At 57.0% G+C, this 25,478-nt stretch overlaps 1 protein-coding gene across 5 annotated transcripts in view; it reads left to right on the forward strand.

Annotated features, from left to right (window-relative positions):
- The window catches only part of PTPRU (protein tyrosine phosphatase receptor type U), a 56,815-nt gene that overhangs the window by 7,135 nt on the left and 24,202 nt on the right, over window positions 1-25,478 (forward strand). For 4 of the 5 annotated variants that reach the window (XM_032132179.1, XM_032132180.1, XM_032132181.1 and 1 more), the window contains exons 2-14: window positions 8,452-8,580; window positions 13,900-14,171; window positions 14,242-14,323; window positions 14,994-15,109; window positions 15,299-15,473; window positions 16,404-16,697; window positions 17,298-17,606; window positions 20,956-21,065; window positions 21,378-21,579; window positions 22,410-22,512; window positions 22,624-22,897; window positions 24,468-24,504; window positions 25,021-25,159. In XM_032132179.1, coding sequence (XP_031988070.1) covers window positions 8,452-8,580; window positions 13,900-14,171; window positions 14,242-14,323; window positions 14,994-15,109; window positions 15,299-15,473; window positions 16,404-16,697; window positions 17,298-17,606; window positions 20,956-21,065; window positions 21,378-21,579; window positions 22,410-22,512; window positions 22,624-22,897; window positions 24,468-24,504; window positions 25,021-25,159 — 2,242 coding nt within the window. Of the gene's footprint in view, window positions 1-2,592; window positions 2,666-8,451; window positions 8,581-13,899; window positions 14,172-14,241; window positions 14,324-14,993; window positions 15,110-15,298; window positions 15,474-16,403; window positions 16,698-17,297; window positions 17,607-20,955; window positions 21,066-21,377; window positions 21,580-22,409; window positions 22,513-22,623; window positions 22,898-24,467; window positions 24,505-25,020; window positions 25,160-25,478 lie in introns of those variants that run through there. The other variant, XM_032132183.1, reaches the window with a different exon arrangement.

The raw sequence follows: 25,478 nt of genomic DNA on the forward strand, positions 1-25,478 counted from the left end.
GGACGAGGACCTGTCACAGCCCCCCCACCCTCGAGGGCCAGCCCCTCATCCCCTGCCAGCACATCCTGCCTGTCAGCAGAGGCATGCTGACACCCTGGGTAATTAGCTGCATAAATGCTCTTTCCTTAATTACCAGGTATTTCAACGTGGTTAATTGAATTAGCACAGGTGGGTGATCCTGGTCACTCCCCGGCACCTCAGAGTCCTCACTGGGACATCGGTTCTGTGGCTTTGGTGGCAATGGGGCACCCCCCCTGCACCCTGTGGAGGTGTGTTTTTGGGGAAGGAGCAGCTCGGGAGTGACTTTGGAAGCCCCCCAATGCCACGGCAGGCTCTGACGTCTCCCCGTGGTGCAGGTTCAGCCACTGCCCTTCTGGGGCTCTTCCCAAGGACTCTCCTATTTCTGTTATTATTTCTACTTATTTTTACTGTATTTTCATCTGTCTGCTGAGTGATAATATCCCATTGATTTTCAGCAGCCAGCCTGCTTTCCTTGGATTATAACAATATTAAACTAAAGCAGCGCATCTCCGCGTTGGGCTATTTCTCTTTATATCAGCTGAACTTTTTATTTAGTCTCTCACCCAGGCTCCTGTCTGGGGAGCTGCTGGCTCTGAATAACATCTCTCCGTGCAAGGGGCTCTCTCCTGCCTTCCTTCCCGTGGAATGGTGGCTGCAGCTGCCAGGGGTGGGAGCTGGGATCTGTCTGGGGTGGGATGTGTGCAGGGAGGAGGTGGAATGCGCTGGACATTGGGGTTTCAAGGTTCTCCCACGGGGTTGCAGGGTGTTTTGTGCACTTCTGGCACTGCAGGGACTCCTCAGTTACTCCTGCATAATTAGTGTAATCCCAGAGTTTTTGCTGGAATGGGTTGAGGATGCTGCAGGTCGGGATGGGTGGATGGATGGGTGCCCAGGCCAGGGCTGACTGGGGTGGCTGAGCCAAATTAATGGACTGGTAAAAACAAACCTGGAGCTTGATTTTTGAGGCTTGACTTGCCCTTTCCCTACCTTCGCCTGGCTGAAGGGGGCCTGGCATGGCCCAGGATGTTCCCCAGAGCTGTGACAGACCCACTGGGCACAGGGCTGCTTTTTGCCCTCCCCTGAGGCCTCCTGCCTTCAACCCTGCCGCGGATCCAGTCCCCTTGTCCCACAGCAGAGGTTTGGCTGAGCCCGGTGATGGATGTGCCCACGTCATACGTTGTCACCTTCCAGCCCGCGTCAGTCAGCCCACGCTGCTGCTCCTGGCTCTTCTGGTGGCACGGAAGGAGGAGGAGGACGGCGACCTGGATTTTGCATGGCACTGAGCCTTACTCCTTCCCACCTTCATCCCGCCTGGGGCTGGCTGGGATACTGGGTACAGTGGGGATGCTGGGCACAGTGGGGATGCTGTGGCCCTGTTGCTGGATGGTGGCCGAGGGCTCTTTGGCTCCATTCTCTGCCATGAAGGGCCATAAGTGACCCTCGGAGCTGCCCCCCGAGGCCCTCCCAGCTCTGGCACATGCTCCATCCCAGGGGGATGAGCCTCCCGGCACTCCTGCATCCATCACTGGGGAGATGTGGGACTGCTGTGGGAGGGGAGGCTGAGGGTTCCCCCGTTTTATCCCCTGCAGAATGGGGGTGGTTTGGAAAACTTGGTCTTTCCCATGATTTCTGCAGCTGGTGTTGGTGTCCCCCAGGGCTTTGGTGGTGCTGCTGTGTCCTGGGGCAGCTGCTTTTCCTGCTGGAATTCGTGCCAAGGGAACATCTCCATGTCCTCAGGCATTCCCTGAAAGCAGCATGTCCTCCTCGGGGCTCATGGTCCTGGTCTCTCAGGGTCCCTGGGCATGTGGGATGGATGGTCCTCAGCAGGGACCTGGGGGACCTGATGGTAGTAAAGGAGCCAGGGGCAGAAATGAGCTTTCCTTCCCCTGGCCTTTTCCAGTTTATTTTAATTTGTTCCCATTTTTTTCCCCCAAGGTGTCGCACAGCTCCACAGCCCGTGAGCTGTAATTGCACAGGGAGCGATCGATAGCGGCAGGACAGAGGTTTCCAAAGGTTTCCTGCCTTGTTTTTCTTCCCATGGAGTCCAAGAGGCAGCACTGACGGTGTTAATTAAGTGATGGTTCATTATTAAAGCACTTGTGCTGCGGGTTAGTGGCCTCCTGGCTGTGCAGCCCGAGGTGTTTTTGTGCTGCAGGACCTCTCCTGAGCGGGGTTTGAGTAACGGAGGGATGCCGGTCCTTTCCTGGGAGCAGCATGGGCTGGATCCGGGTGCTGGGCATGAGCAGCCCTTGGATGCGATGTTAAATCCCCGCATCCCCTCTGGGCAGGGAGCTAAAACCTCTGATCCCCCTGGAGCTGCTTTGGGGTGTGAGAGAAGAGCATGTGGAGCTGCAATTGGCAGCTGGACTTGCCCCAAGGAAGGATGCTGGCAAGATTAATTATTCCCTTTTGCTTTTAAATGCATTTTCCCCACACAGTGATGTATGGCACACTTGGTCCTTGCCCAAGCCTTCCCTGTGGCACTGCAAACTCTTCAGAGTTGTATTTTCCCACTTGTGTTTGCTTCAAAATGCCTGTAATGAATCCAGATTTCCCAATTCTCCCCCGTCCCTGGGGTTCCTCGGAGGCTTCTGGGGCTTGGTACCCGCTGCAGGAGGTTTGACAACTCCATGGGGACCTGCAGGTAAAAGCCATAAAGAGTCTTAACCAGTCAAAAAAAAGAAAAAAAGAGGAAAAAAGGAGATTTATGTCTTCTGTAGTTGCTGGCAGATGGATATTGTTCTCTAGTCCTGCGTGTTCCAAACACTGAGGTTATCAGGCATAAGTGACTTATTATGCAAATCCTCCGTCTTAATATCTGGCTGCTCTCTCCCTGGAATTGCATTGGCCAAACCCCACGCGTTCCTGGAGCTGCTAATGTTTACACATTAGCTTCTCTGGCTAATATACAAGCCTTCAAGTTGCAAATTGATGTTTCTTACAGCTGAGCAAATTATTTTTCTATTAAATACAATATTTAAAATGATTTGGAGAACCAAAACAAACTACTGGTGAGAATTCTAATGGTGCTGCTTTCCTTATTCTTCCAATCAGCTTTTATCGGGGCTGAGACATCAGTGATATTTCTCTTAAACGTTTCTCTTTGGCAGAAGTGGGGAGCAGAGGAGCAGGGAGGGTTTGTCATCTCCGGGGTGTGATGCACAGAAACACTTTCTGTGCTGTGCCTGTACCCCAGGCCCTTGGACTGTGCCAAGATTCAGCTCCCCTTTGCCTGGGCTGGAAGAGGTTTGTCCAGTGAAATCCTGGGGTATTTGGGCTTGGCTGGGCTTGGCCATGGAGCCGTTGGGGTACCCGGCGTGGTGGGGTTCCTTTCGGTGTGAGATGTTGGGGTGCTGGCACACAGGACCGTCTCCCTGTCTGGATTTTCTCTCTGAGCTGAATTGCTCGGTGCCAAACAGCCCCAGCCCCTGGAACATCCCACCCTGGGAGTCTGAATCCCCCGCAGATGGAGATGACCCCGGATCCCTTGACCTCGCCTGGAGCCTGCGGGGTGCCGTGTACAGGATCTCACTGGCTGAGAAGTGCATCTAATTTTAGATGAGTTGCAGAATGTGCTCCCTGTCCCTGGTGTCTGCCGGCACCCGGAGGGAAGCAGCTCCCAGCGTTTCCTTCCCGGGGCACGTTCCCGTGGGAGTGTGCCAAGGAAAGCACCTTTAAATAGCAGCTGGGATCCAGGAGGTGAAGGCTGGCGCTGCTCCGGGGGCGCTGGGGAAGGGATGGCACCTTGCCGGGACCTGCTGGAGCTGCGGTTCTGGATCCCGGCAAACCCAGCTCCTTGGGCTTGCTGCCATCCCTGGGGTGATCCCGGGCTGCCGGTGCTCTAGGGCTGCACCACATCCCCTCTGTGCCTCGGTTTCCCCATCTGCAGCAGTTCATTGACCATTTATCCTGCGTAAAGAGCTTCCTCCTTTGGTGCAGACACAGAGCATCTTCCTCACGTGCGTTTAGAGGAGAGGCCTTGGGTGTGGTAGTTTGGGGCTGCGCAACTGCGAAGCCTCCGGCTCCATCCCTTCTCCTGGGAGGCAGTGAAAACTCTGGATTTGATGGCAGAAGAGCTCTGTTCACCCCCTGCCACATCTCGGTGTGGTCAGATGCTGGTTTCACTCTGCAGGGTGTTTGCACTTGGCCACCAGAGCAGCGTGTGGTGTGTCCTGTGGCTACCTGAATCCTCCCCATTTCCTGCTGAGAATTACTTGGGATGGAGGGCAGGGGCTGCTGGAAAAGGCCAGGGATAAAAAATTTGTCATGACTCTGAAAGATGGCCAGTGTTATCTTCACTGGCTGGTGCCTGTGCCTTGGGCTGCTGTGGGTTGTGCCCCCAAGGTGCTGCACCCCAAGGATGACCATGGGGCTGATCCAGTCCTGGCTAAGCCAAGATAGGAGCAAAATGGGCTTTTTCCCATCAGGACTGGGAGTCCTGGGTGGCTGCACCATATTCTGTAGCTCTGGGGGAGCAGCACGTGCTAAAGTTTTGCTATGAGCCCATTTCTCATAAAGCCTGTCCCCACTTTGGGACGTTATTGATGTGATGTCTCCATCAGATGATGCCCCAGAGCATCTGGGTGGTGTCATTGCCCCCTTTGGGTGGGGGAGAGCACGATCCCATCCTGGGTGGTGCCGGGCTGTGATCCCATCCGGGTGGTGCTGGGCTGCCCTTTGGCGCAGGAGCCGTCTTAAGGCTGCTCGATGAAAGGCAAGAGGAGCCATGGATCATGTCCCATGGTGCAGGAGGTTAAACAGGAAAGGTTTAAGTGTGTAATTAACTTTGAAGCGAGAGCAGTGCAGACTCTGCGGATGAAAGAGCGCGGGGTGGGCTGTGGGCAGGCAGCCACGTTCCTTGGTGGCCACGGAGAATTAATTAGATGCTGTCCTTTGTACTTGGCTGTTTGGTCTTTCTTTTCCTCCCTCTTCTTTGTGAATCCCTCGTCCCTCTCCTCCCCAGATTTCTTCCTCTCCATTCCTGTAGAGGGGGATGCTGGGTGGCAGCGGTTCCCAAGGGATGCTGAGTGCCAGTGGTGCCTTTTCCCCGGTGAATCCATTAAGCCACCTCCTTTTCTTTCTTTTTAAGAGAATTCAGTCCGTCTGGTGCTTAAGCCTCGTGTTGGTGCCCATGCCCTGCTCCCTCTGCGTGCCCGGGTGCTGCAGTGGTACCCCGGGGGGATGCTGAGCCTGCTACCAGGCTCCCTGACAAACCCCTCAAACCACCTTTTTTTGCTTTCTTTTAAACAATTTGGCTTCATCTGGTGTTTAACCTCTATGTTGGCGCTTGTCCCTCTGCTCCCTCCTGCCTGGGCACGCGGTGGATCCCTGGAGGTGGCAGAGGTGCCTGGAGGAGGCTGAGCAGCACTGGTACCCATCTCCCTGGCAAATCTCTCAAACCACCTCTTTGTTCTTTCTTTTTTTAAAAATCCTGGGCCATCTGGTGTTAAGCCCCCGTGTTGGTGCTCATCCCTCTCTCCCCTCTGCCCAGGAACGCTGTGCTGCTATGGGGGTTTCGTGTGGGGTGTTTAACGGGGCACTCTCATCCTTGGCACGGGCTGCCTCTGGTGTGTGGGGCAGGCTGTGTGTTTGGGGTGATTTAGCAGCTTCGGGGTGTCCAGGCTGTGTCTCGGGCGCATCCCACCCCCGGGGGCAGACCCCCAGCTCCCTGCAGTATTTTTAGCCACTCTCGCATTGGGATCGCACCTCCCGCGCTCGCTGCCTTCACCTCCGCGCCCGGAGCTGCTGTCACCGCCCTGGCCTGAAGCCAGCACAGGGAGCCAGGGGCTCCTCGGTTCATTTTGAGTGTGTATCCATACCCGGAGCAGTCTCACCCAGCTCCCACAGTGCCTGTCCCGCTGCCCTTGGGATGGAATAACCCTCCCACTGCTGCAGGCGGGTATTTTGGGTTGCAGCTTCCCTGCCCTCCTTGCCAACCTTGTGATGAAACATTAATTTTTTGCAGGTAGCTCTGGGTTTCCCCTCTCTGACTTTCCACAGTTGCTGGAGCACCTCCAGGCACCCCCTCTGGTGTTGGGCTGTTGGCATTTAATTGCTCAGGTGTTACTTTTTATGCCCTTGGTGGTGTGATGGGGAGGGAGAACCTGCTGGAGGTTGAGCTTCTCCCGGCCCTGTCCTTGGCTGGGGAAAGACGGTGCCAGCAGCATCCCATAACTCATGGAGACCAGGGCTCTGCGAAACCCTCTGGACTTTTTCCCTGTGTGTACAAATCACGGACAAATTAGTCAGGGAAATGGAGTGGCCAGTCGAGCTGCCTTCGTTCTGTGCCGGGGCTGGGAGGGAAGGCTCGTGCCAGGAGAAGCCACGGCAATAAACCTGTCCGAGGGGGAGATGGATCGGCTCGGCCAGCTGTGCCTCTGCCAGCACAATATCTGCTCTGTAATTGCATTTTAAACTTCTAGAGCCTGGGCACCGTCTCGTGGGTGGCCGAGGATGGAGCCGTGGGGCGATGGGGCCGTGGGGGAACTGAGGCACGGGGTTGGTTGGTGGCAGTGGCTGCGCTGGGGGTGGCAGCGGGGTTTGGGTGGGGGGCTGCAGTCCAGGAGGAGGAGGGGACAGCTCTCCTGATGTTTTCAGTGTCTGGGAATAGTTTATTGGGGGTGAAGGAATCACTTTTCCTTGGGAAATGGGGCTCTGCCAGCCTGAATCGTTGTTTGTCTCTGCTCTGGTTTCTCAGGCCAAAAAAAAATCCCCCAAGAACAAATTTCTGCCTCCCAGAATATCCCGCTCAGCAGATCTTGGAAAGAAACACTTGGGCTTTTTTTTTTCTTTTAAATCACTTGGCACTTAGTCTCTGACACTGTTTTATTTTGAAATTTATTTTATTTTCCTTCCTTCCTGGAAAATTTTGACAGATTTGTGCTTTTCCTCCTGTTAGAAAGTGCAGCCAAGTTCCAGACTCTAAAATCCGACACGTCTCGTGGTGAGAGCTGAGGACCAGGGGCTGCGGTGCGGGGGCACATCCGCACGTGGGCTGGGCAGACGCTCCATTTCGGGAAGGGCTTTAAGAAAGCTGTGATGTCTCAGTGCCTCCAGACATATGAATAGGAGAGAATTTGCTTTCAGTTTTTTAAAAAGAAGTTTCTTACGGCTCCGAGAGGAAAAAACAGTTGGTGACGGAGCTGGAATGTGCCCTCGTGCTTTAAAAAATGAGTGCAAAGGGGCAAAAAAGCCACAAATGTCTTCTTATATATGAAAGAGTTGGGAATTGAAATTTCCTGGGCATCTTATGGGCTTTTTTCCCAGTGTTTGGACTCGTGTTTGACTAAGTGTTGCATCCAAGCATCCCTGAGCACAGGGAAGCACAACCCGTGCCGGCAGCGAGGCCATTAACTGCCAAATCCCCGGGTGGCAGGGGGAGTTACTGATGTAATTTGGGATAAAATAGGAAGAAAACATCAGAAATAATCCCTTGGCCCAGCTCTGTTTTCCTGCCGGCCCATTAGGGGATATTTGCCTTTGTTAATTTCGCTTGCTCAGGGCTTCCCGGGGCCCCTCGTCAGCCCGGGCCCGTTAATTAGCGCTGTGCCCTGGTCCCTGTAATCGTGGGTTTAATGGGACAATGGGGCAGTGTGAACCAACCGGCCCCGGTGGCCCCACGGGCAAAGCCGGCCCCGAGCTCCAGGGTTGGATGGATGTGGGACGATGGGAGGGCTGATGTGGGACGATGGGGGAGCTGGAAGATGGGGGGTGACTGGAATGTGGGATGGAGGCTGGATGTGGGATGATGGGGGTGACTGGAATGTGGGATGTTGGGAGGGGGCTGGATGCCGCATGGGGGCTCTCTCTGTGACCCCTCCCATGGGAACAAGGGGCCTTTTGGCATTTGCTCCACTCCTCCATGCTCAGCCGAGCGCGCTGTGCACCAGGGAGGAGCTGTGTAAACACCCTTGGACCCCCAGGAGATAAATCTGTAATAAAACAGAACTGCTGAAGGGACTCTGCAGTGCTGGGGGGGCTTGGGGGTGCGTTCGGGGGGGTTGGAGGTCCCAGCTCAGAACTGCCACGCTCCCATCAGGCCATGGACAGACCCCAGGAGCCCAACCCCAGGCAAAGGGTTGGGGTCAAAGCAGGAATTTTGTGTGGCCACCACAGCCCGGTGCTGTTTGTTGGGGGAACCCCTCTGGTTACCCCGGGGAGCAAAGCTGGGAACTGCACCCTGCTCCTGTGTCTGAGGCCTCCCCAGGAGCTGAGACCGTCCAGCTCGTGTCACTGGTGGGGCTGGACAGGAGCTGTGGGGGCCTGGCAGCACCCAGGACCCCTGCTCACGGTGCCCTTGGGGAGTGCCTGGAGTCCCCCAGCGCTCCAGGGGCATCATCCCAGTGGGGCACTGCAGGGGCATCACGCCGTCCTGGTGGGGCTTTTGAGGAGGGAGCAGCTGCTCAGGGGCTGACGGGTCTGTCCCCACAGCTGGCTGCACCTTCGAGGAGGACAGTGACCCGAACCAGTGTGAGTACAGCCAGGGCGAGGACGATGACTTCGACTGGGAGCTCATCCGCAGTTACCTGATGCCTCACCTGACGCCTGACCTGCCCCACGGTGAGTCCTGGGGTCCCCCCGTGTCCCTGGGGATCTCCGTCCCCACCCCCCCTCTGTGTCCTGTACCCCAGGGCTGGACCGTGTGGCTCCTCCTGGTTTCATTCCTCCAGTGTTTTAGGCTTGGCTTCTGCCTGGTTGTGTGGGAAATGGGGAAAAACCCCATGTTTCTGGCTTTTTCAAATGTGGGGAAGGGCTTATGAGTTGGAGGCATCTCTACAGTCTTGGGAACTGTAGGGAAGAAAATGAAAATGGACTTTTAAAAAAATCGCATTGGTTTTAAACTGGTTTTTGTTATTTTCTGGGTCCATCTCCTCTCTGGCTGACTGGGGGAGCAGAGCCAGCCAGGCAGCCGTGGGGAGCTCTCCTCTCCTTGAGGATGGTGTGGGCACCGTGCCTGGGTGGCATTTGGGGGCTTTGCTCGCTCCCTGCTCCAAACTCTGCCCTGCTGTGACCCTCTGGAGCCGTCCCTGAACCCATTTGCTCAGTGAGATTCACTGGACTTGGGGTGCTCCTTGTTTCTGGGACTGCTGGCTCCTGCCTGATCCTGGAGGCCAAGTCCTGTACAGAAGAGCTGGTTTAGAGCTCAGCAGGAAAAATAACCTTTTTTATTTATTAAAGTATTACCTGCGTTGTAGGGTACTCTTCACTGCTCCACCAGCCTGCCTCCAGCCATTTACCTTGTGCCTTCTTCATGCTTAATTTGGCTTTTCCCCTCCACTAACTCCCCTCTGCCTTTACCTTTTCCCATCACCTTTTCCTTCCATCCTGTCCCTGCTGGCACATCCTGGGTGCTGGGCAAGGGAAAACAACCCTCAGGAATCTGCTGGCAGATCCCTGCTCCTTCCTTGATGATTTTTCCAAGTAATTGCTTTAAACGGAGCTGTCTTAATTGGTGTGTGTCCGGGGGGGTTTCCTGGGGAAAGCAGAGCTGGGGGTTGAGGTGGCTCATGATGGAGAGTCTGAAACCTGTAATTAGTTGAGTTTTCTGCTCAATATTCAGCTGTAATTTAAAATCCGCAGTGAACTGGCTGCATCTAAAGCCTGGGGGCTCTCAGAGGGCTGGAGGGTGGGGCAGAATGGGGCTTCCCTCCCTGCTTGTGGGTCAGCAGGAGATGGGGGCTTAAAGGAACACAAAGTTCAAGGAATGAAGTCCAGGACCGAAGGGGACGTGGGTGTGACATCCCAGGCTGGATGAGGTGAGCCTGAGCATCACAGTGTCACCCTGGGAAGAGAATGCTCGTCCCTGTGGCTCCCCTGGGACCAGGGAGATGCTGTTTGCTCATGGCCTTGGGCACCAGGGGGCTGCAGGGATCCTGGTTTTGGGTGGTTTTACCCCGTTTTGGGTGGGGAGCTGCGCAGGAGGCTCCTGCAGGCCCATCACCCCCTCGATCCCCGCAGCAGCTCAGGGGATCAAAGAGATTTCACAGCACCAGGGCCTCTCCAGGGAGCACTTTGCAAAGGAGTCTTGTGGTCTCAGATTAAAATGAGTTTTTATTGGAGATCAGCCAGTTTCAAGGAGTGTAGGATTTATTGGAGCGGGTGCTGGCTGCTGGCCACCTGCTGCTACCTTTCCATCCTACTCTCCTCTTGCTTTCTTGTTTGGTTTGGGGTTTTTTCCCCCCTTCTCTTGACTTGTTTCTCTTTCACCTAAAGATGATGGATGGGTCTCTCCCACGTTGCAATCGTGATTTTTTTTTTTTAATCTCTTTATTGTTCTTTTTTTAAAGGAGCAGTTGCAGGGAGCTGGGTAAGGCAGGAGTGAGGCTGCAATCCCAGACTGGCTTGGGTTGGAAGGGACCTACCTCAAAGCCCATCCAGTGCCACCCCTGCCCTGGCAGGGACACCTCCCACTGTCCCAGGCTGCTCCCAGCCCCAATGTCCAGCCTGGCTTTGGACACTGCCAGGGATCATGGGGCAGCCACAGCTCCTCTGGGCTCCCTGTGCCAGGGCTTCCCCACCCTCCCAGGGAGCAATTATTTCCCAAGATCCCATCCATCCCTGCCCTCTGGCAGTGGGAAGCCATTCCCTGTGTCCTGTCCCTCCAGGCCCTTGTCCCAGGTCCCTCTCCAGCTCTCCTGGAGCCTCTTTTGGCACTGAAAGGGGCTCTAGGGTCCCTCACTCAAAATACTAAAACAGCATATTTGTGGGTGGGTTTTTTCCTCAAACATGCTTTTTCCTAGATTTTCCTTCCACATTCACTGACATTGTTTCCCTGTGCATCAGAGCTGCTGCTGTGTCCCTGCACAGCCCCGTCCCCTGAACTGTTATCCCCATCCTGAAGAGCTCTGATGTCTCTCCATCCCATCCAAGGAGTTGCTCCTTCAGCTCTCATCTCCAGCACTGCTTCCCAAACAGCTCCTGCTGCACATCCATAAAACCCGTGAGCAATGATTGTTTGCTCCTGTGGGAATTGCTGCAGTGTGTCCAAGGACCCTGTGCTGGTGGGATATCAGCCCTCGGTGCTGGGGCTCCTTTGGAGAAGCTCAGCACAGAAGTGGGGAGGGTTCCCTGATTCCCGTGCCGGCTCTGACATGGAGAAGGATTTGGCGCACGACAGCTCAGTCTTCCAGCGGGATTTCCTGGAGACAGATGCTGCAGTGCTCAGACCTGGTCCCTTGGCACCTCTTGTCTGGCAGTGCCGCCCTCTCGCTGTCATCCTGCCTGCCTTCCCTGCCTTCTAATAGCTCCTGGAAGTTTTTTTTTTTTATTTATTTTTATCTCTCGGTGATTTTGTAGGAGGAAAAACTCATCGAGACAGGGAAGCGGGGGGAGTGGGTTCTTCCCTCCTCCTCTTGCAGGGCTGTTTGGGTTTTCCCTGGAGGGATGCAGGGATGGGAAGCACGATGGGAAGAGCTGCCCCTTCCCTATGGGCCAGCAGGGCTTCCACTGGCCTTGGGCACTGCCAGGGATGGGGCAGCCACGGCTTCTCTGGGAACCTGTGCCAGGCCCTCCCCACCTCACAGGGAACAATCCCTTCCCAGTGTCCCATCCAGCCCGGCCCTCTGGCAGTTTGAAGTGCCTCTGCTTCTCTTGTATTTATAAAGGAAACCCAACCCACACCCTGGGCTTCAGGCTAATGCCAGATATTTACAGCAGAGGAGGATAAAATTAGCACAAAAGCGAGTGGTTGGAACCTGCTTTTTCCAATGTTGCAACACCAGGAAGAAAATTAAGAGGGGAAAGCAGAGTGTGTGGGAAGCCCTGCCCAATGAGGGATGCTCAGGTGCATCCCCGCTCCCAGGTGACCTGATGGGCATTCTCTGTCTTTTAAAATAACTCATCAGTGGTTTAATTTTAGTCTTGGCCTCTTTATTTCGGTCCTGTGGCTTTTTGTTTGCAAAGGGAGGGCAGAGGAAGGGCCCGTGTTTGTTAACAAGAGCCCGTTTGTTAATGAGGTGGCTTTTGGGAGATGTCCCCTGGCGTGGGGTGGGTCAATGGTCCCTCTCCACTCTGCTGTCGCCTGGACCAAATGGGGCTGATCTCATTAGAGCAGAAGTAATTTTGCTGGGGGAAATGAGAGGAGAAAAAAAGAGAAGCATGGACACAGTGCCTTCCCCTCGATGGGTGCAACGAGCTGTGCTGGACTCCGAGGAAATAAATTGTCATCGTTTTATTTCACCCTGAGTAGCCACCCCGAGGGGCTGGCGGGGCCAGGCGGCCGCGTGGGTCAGCAGCATGGTGAAAATTCCCCTTGTAGGGATTTCTTTCCCTTGCCCCAGCTCCCGTCCCTGAAGGACACACCGGGAGATGCATGTGGTACCGGCACCGTGTCACCCCAGCTGGCGCTGTAACTCCAGGGGGTTTTGGGGTCCCCCTAGGTGCAGCTCCCAAATGCTGGGGCAGTGGATGGGTGCCCCTTGTGATCCCAAATGGTGCAGGGGGATGGATGGGTGCCCCCTGCAATTCCCCTTCACTGTCATTAGGCTTTTCTTGGAGCTGCTCAGTGGGAGTCGATGGGAGGAAAGTGCGTGAGTTTAGAATTAATAGCAAAGCACTGAGTGTCAGGAAAACAATGGTAGGCTTGAATAAACGGCCCAGGTTCGTTACTTACAGCTTCTGCTGGTATTAAAATGGAGATTAATAATCCCCTTGCCTTTGGTGAGGGGGAGGATTTGGTGGGGCAGCTTCCCAGCCCTCCTGTATCCCAGCCCTCCTGTATCCCAGCCCTATGGCTGTGATGGACGGCTCTGGGAGCTGCCACCGAGGGCTGGGACTCCTGCACCCCCTCCTGCCTCCAGCCTGCCTGGGTTGGAGTGTGCAGGACAGGGAATGATGCTGCCTTTGGGATCCCCTTTGGGGTTGCCATCCTGCCTGCTCTATAAATACGGCTTCGAGGCCGTGCTGGGGCTCCTGGTTTGGCTGCTGGTGATGTTGGGTGGTGGGAGGTGGGATCCCAGCGCTGCTAGTGGTGGGACCGGTCTGGGAATGACATCGCAGGCATTCCTGAGAGCTGGGATGCTGCTTCTGCTGCTCATTAAGCCAACGAGCTTTTCCCCCTGCTGAGCACAGTTTAAACGTGGTGACAACTGCGTGGTAAATGATACGAGGAGCTGGAATGGAATTAAACAGCTGGGACCCGGCTGGGAGGGGGATGGATGCAGGCAAAGCTGTGAGAGTTAAAGGAGGGTGGCATCGGAGCCTTTCCTGACCCTGGTGCCCTGGGGAGGCAGCAGCTCTGATCCTCCCCTCCTCACCCAGCAGCCAGGTCCCACCGCAGTGTCCTGCTGCTGTCCAAAAGGCGTTTGCCCTGACCCATCCCCGGTCCCTCCTGTCCTACACATCCTCACAGGCGGTCATGGACCAGTGCCCTGAGGCACATGAGCGTCTTTGCGGTCCCACATCCTCCACCTTCTCTGTCCCTGCTGGCAAAGCTCAGGAGCGGTGGAACAGGGGGATTGAAATCATGGAATCTCCTGAGCCGGGAGGGACCCACAGGGATCATTGATCCAACCCAGGCCCTGCCCAGACACCTCAAATCCCAGTCTGGGCATCCCTGGCAGTGCTGCCCAAACGCTCCTGGAGCTCTGGCAGCCTCGGGGCCGTGCCCATTCCCTGGGGAGCCTGGGCAGTGCCCAGCAGCCTCTGGGGGAAGAACCTTTCCCTGCTCTCCAGCCTGAGCCTGCCTTGGCCCAGCTCCAGCCGCTCCCTGGGTGCCGTCCCTGTCCCAGGAGCAGAGATCAGAGCTGTCCCTCGGGAGGAGCTGCAGCCCCCGCTGAGCTCTGCCCTCAGTGTCCTCTGCTCCAGCTGGACACACCAAGGGCCCTCAGCTGCTCCTTATGTGGCCCCTCCTGACCCTCCCCCTTCTCCCCCCTGCTGCAGGCTCCTACCTGATGGTGAACTCCTCTCAGCACACCCCGGGCCAGAAAGCTCACTTGCTCTTCCAGGCACTGAGTGAGAATGACACCCACTGCCTCCAGTTCAGCTACTTCATGTTCAGCCGGGACGGCCACAGCCCCGGCACCCTCAGCGCCTACGTCCGGGTCACCGGGGGCCTGGTGGGCAGCGCCGTCTGGAACGCGTCCGGCTCACATGGCCGCCAGTGGCACCAGGCAGAGCTGGCGGTCAGCCTGTTCTGGCCCAGCGAGTACCAGGTGAGCCCCAGCAGCCCCCGCCCCCAGCCGGACACCCCGGCCACGGGTGACCCCCTGTTTGGTGCCGCAGGTGCTCTTCGAGGCGGTGGTTTCCGGCGAGCGCAGGGGGTACCTGGGCCTGGATGACATTTTGCTCCTGAATTATCCGTGCTGTGAGTGCCACGGGATGGGACCTGAGGGGGGATGCAGCGGGGCTGGGCAACGGGGCTTGGAGCTGGTGTCCATTGGGATGGTCCTGGGGGAGCGGAGGGACTGGTGCCAGGGTGCAGCCTGATGGCACCTGGGTGTCCTGACGTTATCTGGGCTGGTGGAGCTCCATCTCCTGGGCACCTCTGAGGCTCCTTTTTGCACCTCCATCCCCATTCCCACCAGCTCCAACATTGCTTTGGTTTTTATAAAACCTTGGAAAAGCACCGACTGAACATGGGGCCTGAGTGTCCCCATCAAGAGGGGCCACCTGGGCTGGTGGGGACCCAAAATCCCAGACTGTCCCAACACATTGGCTTGTGGGGTCACTCCCTTTTTCTTCCAGGCTGGGCAGCAGACCTGCCCCCTCTGTCAGTCCCATACCCTGCCTCTGGCACCAGCACTTCGGGGAGGGGAGGCTCATCCCTCCCTGGCACCCTGGCTGGTTCTGTGGGGACAGGAACACATTCCTCATTGAGCTGGGCTCTGAGGGTGGGGATCAGGCCTGTCTAGAGCTCAGCTCAGCTGAGACATCCTGGGTGGGTTTTTTGGGAGTGGGGGGATTTTTGCAGCAGTGCTGCCATGGGTCCCTCAGAGCTCGGGTGCTTCCTCACCTCTCGCTTTGTCCCTCGGCAGCAAAAGCGCCTCATTTCTCCCGCCTGGGCGACGTGGAGGTGAACGCGGGACAAAACGCCACCTTCCAGTGCGTGGCCGCTGGCAAGGCCGCCGAGGCCGAGCGCTTCCTCATGCAGGTGAGGAGTGGCGGTGGTGAAACCACCCCAGGCAAGCCCACACACGGCTTTCCTCTGGGAGAAACTCCTGCTGGACGCGGTGGGAGAAGGGCGATCCCCCTGCTTTTCAGCAGACATCGTGTGGGGCACCCGTGGTGGCTCTGGCGGTGCTGCCGTGCCCCCGTGACGCCGTGTCTCTCCCGTGGGCAGAGGCAGAGCGGCGAGGTGGTCCCTGCTGCCTCGGTGAAGCACATCAGCCACCGGCGCTTCCTGGCCACATTCCAGCTGGACGTGGTGTCCAGGGCGGAGCAGGACCTGTACCGCTGCGTCACCCAGTCCCCCCGCGGCGCCGGCGTCTCCAACTTTGCCGAGCTCATCGTCAAAGGTGGGTGAGCTGCCCTTGCCCACCCTGGGTCATGGATGGGCCGCTCCCGCTCCCTGTGTGCAGGGAAGGTGGGATGCCCGGCACACTGGGATTGCGGTTTCTCACTGTGGACGAGTTGCTACACGTGGACTGTGCAGCATAAAACCAGAAACTCCCTTTCCTGGTGGCCTTAGATCATTTATTTTTGATTGCAGTAGGTGGGAATTAATTAATTATGGTGAAACTGTGTGGCACCATGCTGGGCTGTGTGACTTACAAAGATAATTAAGGTTTGATCAGATGAAACCCTTTGCAGCTGTTAAAGCCTTACTGTAAGTGATGGAGGGCACAGGCACAGACTGAAGTTTGAAGACTGGGTGGTGCCTTCCTGTACTTGGGTGACTCCCACGTCCTCTGGGTGGAGAATCTGAGTTTGTTCTGTGCTCTGCAGCACAAATCCCAGAATAGTTTGGGCGGGAAGGGATCTTAAAGCTCATCCAGTCCCACCCCCTGCCCTGGGCAGGGACACCTTCCACTATCCCAGAGCCCTCTCCAGACTGGCCTTGGACACTTCCAGGGATGGGGCAGCCACAGCTTCTCTGGGCACCAGAGCCAGGTGCCAGGGCCTCACCACCCTCACAGGGAAAAATCTTTTCCTAATATCCAATCTGAACCTGCTCTCTGTCAGTGTGAAGCCATTCCTCCTTGTCCTGTCACTTCATGCTCTTGTAAAAAGTCCCTCTCTATCTCGTTTGTAGCTCCTTCAGGCCACAATTAGGTCACCCCAAAGGTTCTCTTCTCCAGCCTGAATGTGGTGGGTTGGTGTGGGAAGAGACATTGGAAATGTGTGAGTGCAGCTTGTAAACAATAAAATAAAACCATGCTACCTGTGGTGGTGCCAGCACTGGCCTGGCTCTGGGATGGCACAGCCCCTTCTGCGCTCTCTTCCAGAGCCCCCCACCCCCATCGCTCCCCCCCAGCTGCTCCGGGCCGGCTCCACCTACCTCATCATCCAGCTCAACACCAACTCCATCATCGGCGACGGCCCCATCGTGCGCAAGGAGATCGAGTACCGCATGACCTCGGGGCCCTGGTCGGAGGTCCACGCTGTGAACATGCAGACCTACAAGCTCTGGCACCTGGACCCCGACACGGAGTACGAGATCAGTGTCCTGCTCACCCGGCCCGGGGAGGGGGGCACCGGCAAACCGGGGCCGCCCCTCATCAGCCGCACCAAGTGTGCAGGTGGGTCCCTCGGGAGAGGTTCCCCGGCACCCCGAGCCCGTCCCCCGTCCTGTGGCGAGGAGTTAGCCCAAGGCATCCGTCTGTGTCTGTGTGTGTATGTCTGTGTGTGTTTGTCTCTGTGTCTGTCTGTGTGTGTGCTGTTGGCAGAGGAGTCTGCTTGTTAACTTCTCTCAGTCATGCCAATTAGAGCTGATTAAACTCCCTGCCACTGATGGCACTTGGTCTCTCTCATCTCGACAGCCTGACTTGGGCTTGGTGACAGCACGAGGGCTCCCGTGGTGCAGGCACCTTTCTCTGGTTATCTGGGGCTGCTCGTGGGGCTGGTACCCGCCTTCACCTCCGCAGCGAAGGATGAGCCCGTGGGGGCTGCTGTCCCTGCAGTGCTGGTGGCTGAGAGATGTCCCCAGTGATGTCCCCAGCCCTGTCTGCAGGGCAGCAGCATCCTGTGCTGGGGCTGGTCCCAGTTCTGTGGTCAGGGTTGCTCTCTGCACTCATCCCTTTGTTCCCTATGCTGAAAAAGGGTTTTCCCTGATAAGATACATAAATCCATGCGATGTTTTGCTTCCTCGCTCACCTGTCCCCATCTCTCATCCCCCACAGAGCCCATGCGGGCCCCCAAAGGCCTGGCCTTCTCTGAAATCCAGTCCAGGCAGCTGACGCTGCAGTGGGAGCCGCTGGGCTACAACCTGACCCGCTGCCACACCTACACCGTGTCCCTGTGCTACCGCTACTTCGTGGGCAGCGGCCACAACCAGACCTTCCAGGAGTGTGTGAAGATGGAGCGCAACACCAGCCGCTACACCATCAAAAACCTGCTGCCCTACAAGAACATCCACGTCAAGCTCATCCTCGCCAACCCCGAGGGGCGCAAGGAGGGCAAGGAGGTGATATTCCAGACAGATGAGGATGGTGAGTCTGCTTGGGGAGGTGCATCATCCCCCAAATTGGAACTCTCTAGCTGGTGAGCTGCTGGGGTGGCATGGATGCATCCCTGGCTCCTGGTCCATGGGCATGAGGGGAATATCTCCTGAGCCAGGGGGGAGGCGAAAAGGATCTTGCAGCCCCAGAGCTGTGCAAGAGAAGGTGAGGGAAAGGGGCAGTGATGGTGTTTGGGGAAGGAAGGTGCCTGTGGGGCTGGGGGGGCTTAGAGACTGGATTGGGATGTCACTGTGGACACACTGCCCTCATCCTCGGCGTGAAGTTTTGCCCATGGCTGGTCCAATGGAGGTGTGAGAGTTGGCTCATAGCCAGCTCCTCACAGCACGAGTCATCCTCACCCGTTATTGGGAACTGCAGCCTGGCAGCCATAATAACAGGAATTAAAGCAATTAATGCTTTGCACTCAGGTAACATCTTCTATCTGCTTGGTTGCCGATGGATTCGGCGCTGCTGCATTTCTGGGGAAGTGCTGCTCACCAGGGCAGGTGCAGCTTGTCTCGGCTTCCCTGGTGCTCTGCCCTGGGGGAGTTTGCTCTCAGGCGGGTTCGGGTTTGTGCAGAGAGCTCTGCAGTGATAAGGCCCTGGTTTTTGGCAGCAGCTTTGCTCCTGTTTTCCCCCTGTTCTGGCTGTGCCCTGCTCTGGGTTCCCTGTCCCCCAAGCAGGAGGACATCCTCGCTGGAGGCTCCAGCATTGCTCCAGGACTTCTTGGTTTTGGAATCTCTTGCTCTGGCCCAGCTGTTCCCTGAGGATCTGCTCAAGCTGCGGCTGCTGGGCAGGTCTGCCAGGTCCAGCCTCGCCCTGGCTGCAGCTGTCCATCAGCAGTGCCTGGGTCACTCTGGCTCTGGAGATCCAGTGGAAATGGCAGGAGCTACAGGACAGAGCTGGCTCCATGTGTCCACTGCCACCATCAGTGACAGGCCACAGCCAGGGCTGGCCTGTCCCTCTGCTGAATGCTGGGGGCTGAGTGTGGCCAGAGCATCCCTGGCTCTCACAGACTCATCTGTTAAGCAAGAACGGAATTAATCTCCAGAGCACTTTTTAGCAACAAGAATCAGCAATTAAAGTGGAGGAACTGGTAATTGCAAAGGATTGAGCTGGCTCCAGAGCCCTGGAGGACCCTGAGGAGAAGCCTGCCCTGGAATTCCCCTGCACATGCTCGCTCCTCTTTCCCAGGCCAGAAAGCAAAACCTGAAGAGCTGGAGCAGAGCTGGAAGTGTCTTCAGGTCCTTTTTCACCTTCAAAGCCTAAATCCAGCACCTTCCTCTGCACCCCAGCGCTTTCCATATCCCCAACCCTGAGCCTGCCCTGGGGGCACCCAGCTCCACCCTGCCGGTGGTTTATTTTCCAGCTGTAATTGCTCCAGTTGTTCTCACTGAGCTCTGACTGCTCCAGCTGTTTGCTTATGGAATATTAATACAGGAGCTCCAGATGTCTTTTTGCTGTACTCTAATCACTCCAGCTGCTTTTCCCTGTGCCTCAATTAACTGGGGCTGGTGGCTTCCCCCTTGGATTGAACTTGAGGCTGTGAATACTTTCAGTCTCACGGAGATGGATCTATGGATATCCCCATGGATATATGGCAGATACTCCTCACATGTCTGGCCCAGCATCTCCCTGCCTGCCTGGGAGGATGATGAGGATTTGAGCTCCTAGAACTGGGGATGAGCAGCTGCCTGTGCAAGTAAACCAACGTGCTGAAGGCTCAGTAATTGTGGTTTGTTTTGGCATGAGACCAGTTTTGGCAGCAGCATCCCCTGGGGCTGCTCCTGGTGGGCTGCGAAGATGCACCTCCCCATCCTGAGTGGGAAACCCTGGTTCTGGGCTGGAAAATCCAAGTAACTGGGCCAAACCAAGGCTGTTGTTCCCAGCATCCCTCCTGGACCCCGGGCAAAGCTGTGCTGGGCACGTGGGCACTGCGGGAAGTGGCCGCATCCATGGGTTGTCCAGCTGGTGTTTCGGTGCCCCCTATGGATCCAGGTGATCCACAGCTGGAGACTGTTCTGAGTGTGCATGAGACGATGAACCTCAGTCCGGGGGACCTGTGCAAACATCCCTGCAGTGTGTTGGTGCTGCAGGGAGCCCGTTCTCCCCGTGCAGGCAGGTGCATGCGATGCAAGCCAGGATAAATATATAGAGTTCCATAAATAAATATATGCGTGCAAGCATGGATAGCAGAGGGGTGTTTGCACACCTGGGAGCTGTTGTGGGCATCCACTGCCTCTCTCAGCCTAGCATGAGAGCATGACACCTGTACTTATACGCATGAAAATATAGGCTGTATATTTTATAATATCGAGATAATACATAAATTATCCTATAGACAATAATGACGATACAACGTATAATAACAGAAAATAAGATGTAATTGTCTATGTAACACAGGCTATATATAACAATAGAAAATAACATGTAATTATATATACTGTAGGTTCTGTGTATTAAAAACCCAATCTCTGTAGGTATGCACTTTCCTGCCCTACAGGTTTCCGTAATTCTCCCCGAATTTAATAAGCGCCCGTGTACTCGTGTAGGACACAGTGCCTCTGATTAAATTAACTTGTAAATCAGGTGGAAACAGCGCAATTGCACGGCGGGAAGCACGGGAGGTGATCCCTCTCTCCCAGCCCCATAATTACACCCGAACAAAAGCTGCAGAAAAAGCCAAGCAGAGGGAAGAGCTGCTGTCCCCCTGCAACGTTTGGGAGTGGGGGATGCTGCCGGTGCCTTCCCGAGCCATCGCCTCCCCTTGCTGACCGCCTCGGGTGGAGAAATCCATCATAAAGGAGCGGATATTGATCCCAGTGCCGCTGATCGCTGTCAGTGATTACAGTTATTATTGTGCTGGTGTTAATTAGAGGGGAGGCTGGGGCAGGCTGTGCCTGTCTGCACGTGAGGATGTTGCTGCTCGCTGGCAGTGTCTCCACAGGATGCTGATGGCTCCAGGGGAATTTGGGTTGTGGGGGAAAAGGGAATTTATTTATTTTCCTCACGCTGGAAAGCTCGAGCTGTGCTGCGGCCGGTGCCTGGGCCGAGGTGCTGTAAGTGGTACCTGTGGGGTTTGTGCTGGTGTGGAGACCTCCCTCTCCCATGGCAAAGCGTCACCAGCAGGTCCAGAAGCATCAATGCCTTGGGCATCTCCCTGCAGAGCCACCAGCCCTGTCTGGTGGCACATGCTGGAGATGGGTGACATGGCAAAGGGAATGTGGTGGCTCGGTCACAGGGCACAACTGCCACAGCCACCCAGAGGGGTTTCCAGGAGGATTTCTCCTTCCAGACCGGTTTCCTGCTGCATCCAAGCATGTCCCCTTTCCTTCCCCAGTGCCTGGCGGCATCGCCTCCGAGTCCCTCACCTTCACCCCGCTGGAGGACATGATATTCCTGAAGTGGGAGGAGCCGGTGGAGCCCAATGGCCTCATCACACAGTACGAGGTACGTCCTGGCCAGTGTGGCACCTGGGGGACACGAGGACATGGGAAGGGCCCACTGAGGGGTGTTGGAGGGGTCTGGGACAACCTCCGCTGTCGGCCATGGGGATTAGAGGTGGCTGCTGCTGCCCCCGAGCCCTTTGGCTTTTCCAGTGAACCTCTGCTTTTGTTTCACCGCGAAAATCCCTGTCTGCCTCCAGGCTGCCCTGTGACCATCCCCTCCCCTGAATTTGTCACTTTAATCCCTTCTCCACCCGAATCTGGGCTCTGTCTCCTCTGCCCCGGCCACGGGTGATGCTGTGCCCTGTCCCTGCAGATCAGCTACCAGAGCATCGAGTCCTCGGACCCTGCGGTGAACGTGCCGGGCCCGCGGCGCACAGTGTCCAAGCTGCGCAACGAGACCTACCACGTGTTCTCCAACCTCCACCCCGGCACCACCTACCTGTTCTCGGTGCGGGCCCGCACCGGCAAGGGCTTCGGCCAGACGGCGCTCACCGAGATCACCACCAACATCTCCGGTAGGTTCCCCCACTGCATTCCTGCTGCTGGGGCTTCTCCTCCACTCAGGAATCCTATGGAGCCTCTGGCTCACTCCCGTGGTTTTGGTGGCTGGGAGGGTTTTGGTGGCTGGATGCTGCCACAGAAGGATGCTCTCGGTGGTGGCAGTTGGGCTGTGAGCCCCCGGGCAGTCCCCAGACCAGTGGGTCCCTGTCTGGGGAGTCCAGCCAGCCCAGTGCTGGTAGCTGGTGCTGTCTGAGCTCTCAGTGTACAAGTGAGGGATTAATTGGGCTTTGTTAATGAGCCGTGCAGCACTCGGGGCTCTTTGCTCATGTCCCAGCATCACATTAACTGCAGCAGCTGGGCTGAGCTGAGCGTGAACGGGGGCGCTGGAACACAGCGGCTCCAGCTGCACCCCAGCGACTGCCAGCGATGGTTTGGGGACCACAGGGCTATGCCAGGCATGAGGGGGGTTCCCCACCTTGGTCTGGGGGTGCTGCTGGGCTGGCTCAGGTGTGTTTCTGCCCTGGGGCGGGGGAAGCTCACAGTGTGCCAGTGATTCTGAGTGGTGCCATCCTTGGGCACATCTCAGCACTGGAGCATTCGAGTCCTGCTGAGGTTGGATCCCTCTCTCGTTTCCTCCCCTCTGCCAGACTGGTGTTGGTAACCTCCCTTGGGCACACCAGGGGTCCACCCCCAACTCTTGTTCAAGACCTGGAGGGGTTTCCTTTATTTGCAATAATTTGTGTTGCACCACTGGGTGATGCCTTGCCCCGGGCTAAGCTGCTTGTGCCTCAGTTTCCCCCCTGAGCCGGGGGAGCCCCAGGACTCATCCCTGCTCCCCTTGCAGCTCCCACCTTCGACTACGGGGACATGCCATCGCCGCTGAGCGAGTCAGAGAGCACCATCACGGTGCTGCTGCGGCCGGCGCAGGGCAGAGGGGCTCCCATCAGGTAGGTTGGGGCTGCAGGAGGGCAAGGCCCCAAAACAGGGTGAGCACAGTGGGGTCCAAGGAAGGGCAGGACTGTTCTTCCTGAAGCTAACCCGTGCCTGGCCCTCGGCAGCACCTACCAGGTGATCGTGGAGGAGGAGCGGCCCAAGAAGCTGAAGCGGGAGCTGGGGGGGCAGGAGTGCTTCCCAGTGCCGCTCACCTTCGACGACGCCGTGTCCCGCGGCTCCGTGCACTACTTCGGGGCCGAGCTGCCTGCCAGCAGCCTCACCGAGGCCAAGCCCTTCACCGTGGGGGACAACCAGACCTACAGCGGCTACTGGAACCCGCCCCTGGAGCCCAAGAAGGCCTATCTCATCTACTTCCAGGCCATGAGCAACCTCAAAGGGGTGAGTAGCCCTGGCACCCCGCTCCAGCCAGGGGCTGGACCAGGTAAAGGCAGGCTGGAGTCTGGGGGCTGGTAAAACTGGGACTGCTTTTAGATCCCTCTCCCTTGGGTCACAATCTGGGTCCACCCCCGGTGTCCTGCCAGGGGGCAGTTGGTGCTCCAGGCCACCCCTATGGCATGTTGAGATCATGGGTGGGGGTCCTGTCCCCATCTCGGTGCCGATGCTGGGGGTGGAGCAGCCCAATTTCCCCCACCCACAGCAGAACCAGCCAGGACCCCAAGAAGCACCAGTGCAGGGGAAGACCCCATTCCTGGGTCTGCTCCTGGGTTGGAGAAGGACGGTTTGGGCAGCCAGAGCTGTGTGTCACAGCTGGGACCCACTGCTGCAGGATAGCCAGTCCCAGCTCCAGGGAACTCCTGGGAGCTCCTGGCTGCCCTGCCCTCCCTGCTGCTGCCGGTTCCCTCTGCGGAGCTGCACCCCTTGCACTGATTCCTCCGAGTCACCGGCAGGACCCCCGGCAGGACCCTTCTCCGCATCACCGGCTCCGGCAGCTCCTGTCCCACCCGCGGGAGCATCCTCGTCCTGCGCACCTTGGTCCTGCTGGAAAGGCGCCGGTTATGGAGTCCCCTCCTCTGCTCCGGGGTCGTTCACACCTCGCTGCGCTGTAATTAGAGCCGGGAGCGACAGGGAGGATCCCGGCTCTGGCTCGCTTGGCACCACTGGATAGTAACTGGTGGCTGATGCTGTGTTACAACGTTCCTGCTGGGAGGCAATGGATTTGTCCCAGCTGCCGTCAGATGTTGGAAAAACGCTGGATCGTAGCTGGGGTTTTTCACGGTTTTTGTGCGAGATGAAGCAGGAGAAGGAAAAGCTGGAAACCCCAGCGAGAGCAGTGCTGGAGCTGGCCCTGCCCTGGGCACGTGGCATGGGCAGGTCTTGGGCCGGGGGTGGATGGAACAGTATTGGTGCCTGGTGTCCTGAGAGACTGGAGGATGCTCGGAGAAGGCAATCCTGCCAAAATGGTGCTTTTTATTTTGCAACAGAAGTCGGATGCATGGAAAAATGGAATATTTTAGCTGAACCCATCCCTAAATTGCAAATGTTAAAACTGTTGGAGACTTGAGCTGGAACCTCATGGCAACCTCAGCAGGTGCAGAGTACCAGGACTTGGGCTTGAAACCTTGACTGATGGAAGAAAGCCCATGAAGCTCTGCATGACAACCTGGGAATGTTTCAGCTGTAGCTGGTGACAGTCGGTGACATGTGGCTTGGCTGCGCCTGCTGAGTCCTCCCACGCTCTTGAGCTTTGCTGTCCCCTCTGTGCCAGGAGCAGTGGCTTCAGCTAAACCTGGGAATTCTGGGGACAGATCATTCTGCAGCATCTCTTGGGATGTGTGTCCCCAGGAGCTCCGTAGGTGCTGCAGCACAAATCCCCCACAGACTCCCTCGGTTTGGGGGCTGAAGCACCAAGGGGCCAGCCCCGTGCCCACCCAGCCTCGCTCGGGGCGGGAGTGGGGAGCGGAGCCGTGGGATGCTCATCCAGCACTGACCCCCCCTTTTACCTCCGTAGGAAACTCGGCTGAACTGTGTCCGGATCGCTCGCAAAGGTGAGCCCTCCCTTTCCCCTGATCCCACTGTGGCTGCAGCTCCGGCCCTGCGGCTGCTCCGGGGTTGGGGCTGTGCCAGCGGGTTGGGACCAGCGCTGGTGGTGGTTGGGCTGCATGTGATGGGTTATTCCAGCCCCAACCCCGACTCCTTTGCTTCCCACTCTCTTTGTGTCTGGGGTTTTTCCCTTGGTTCAATTTTCCTTCTCAGTGCTGTTACCGTGGTGGGGGTGGCGGGCTGGAGCGGTGGTGCTGGACGCTGAATCCAGGGATGGATGATCTGACGTGGGGTGTGATGAAAGGGGCACGAAGGGGCTGTCTCACCCCATTGGGACTGAGAGAGAGACTTGTCCACGGTCGTAGTGTGGCACTGCAGAGCCCTGTCATGTCTTGGTGGAATATCGTGTGTTCATGGAGCAATGAGCATCCCATGGGATGAATCCCAGGGTTTTCATGTCTGATGCCAACCCCCCTGGAGCTGAGTGCTGACCCCTCCTGCCTGTCCTTGTCCCCTGGCAGCTGCCTGCAAAGAGAGCAAGCGTCCCCTGGAGGTGTCCCAGCACTCGGAGGAGATGGGCCTGATCCTGGGGATCTGTGCCGGGGGACTCATCGTCCTGATCATCCTGCTGGGAGCCATCATCGTCGCCATTCGGAAAGGGTGAGGAGACCTGGGCTGGTGGCTGGCACTTCATCCATCCTTCCTTCCCAGCTCAACCCTTCTCCACCACCCCAGCACTACCTGGGGGTTACTGGTGGGGATTCTGCTGCACTGGGCAGGCTCCAGACCCTCCCTCAAGCTATGTCTCTGTGTGCCTTTGCATCCCACTGGACACCGACCCCCGCACTCTGTGGCACCAGGCGTGGCAGGGGACACTGGGGACCGAGCAGCAAAGTCCTCAGGATGTCCCTTCCCCCTCTGCAGCTTTGTTGGCGCTGTCCCTCTCCCCCATATTTTTCCATCTTTTGCCTCTTTTCCT

This window comes from Corvus moneduloides, chromosome 23 (genome assembly GCF_009650955.1).
Source record: "Corvus moneduloides isolate bCorMon1 chromosome 23, bCorMon1.pri, whole genome shotgun sequence".
Taxonomy (NCBI): Eukaryota; Metazoa; Chordata; class Aves; order Passeriformes; family Corvidae; genus Corvus; species Corvus moneduloides.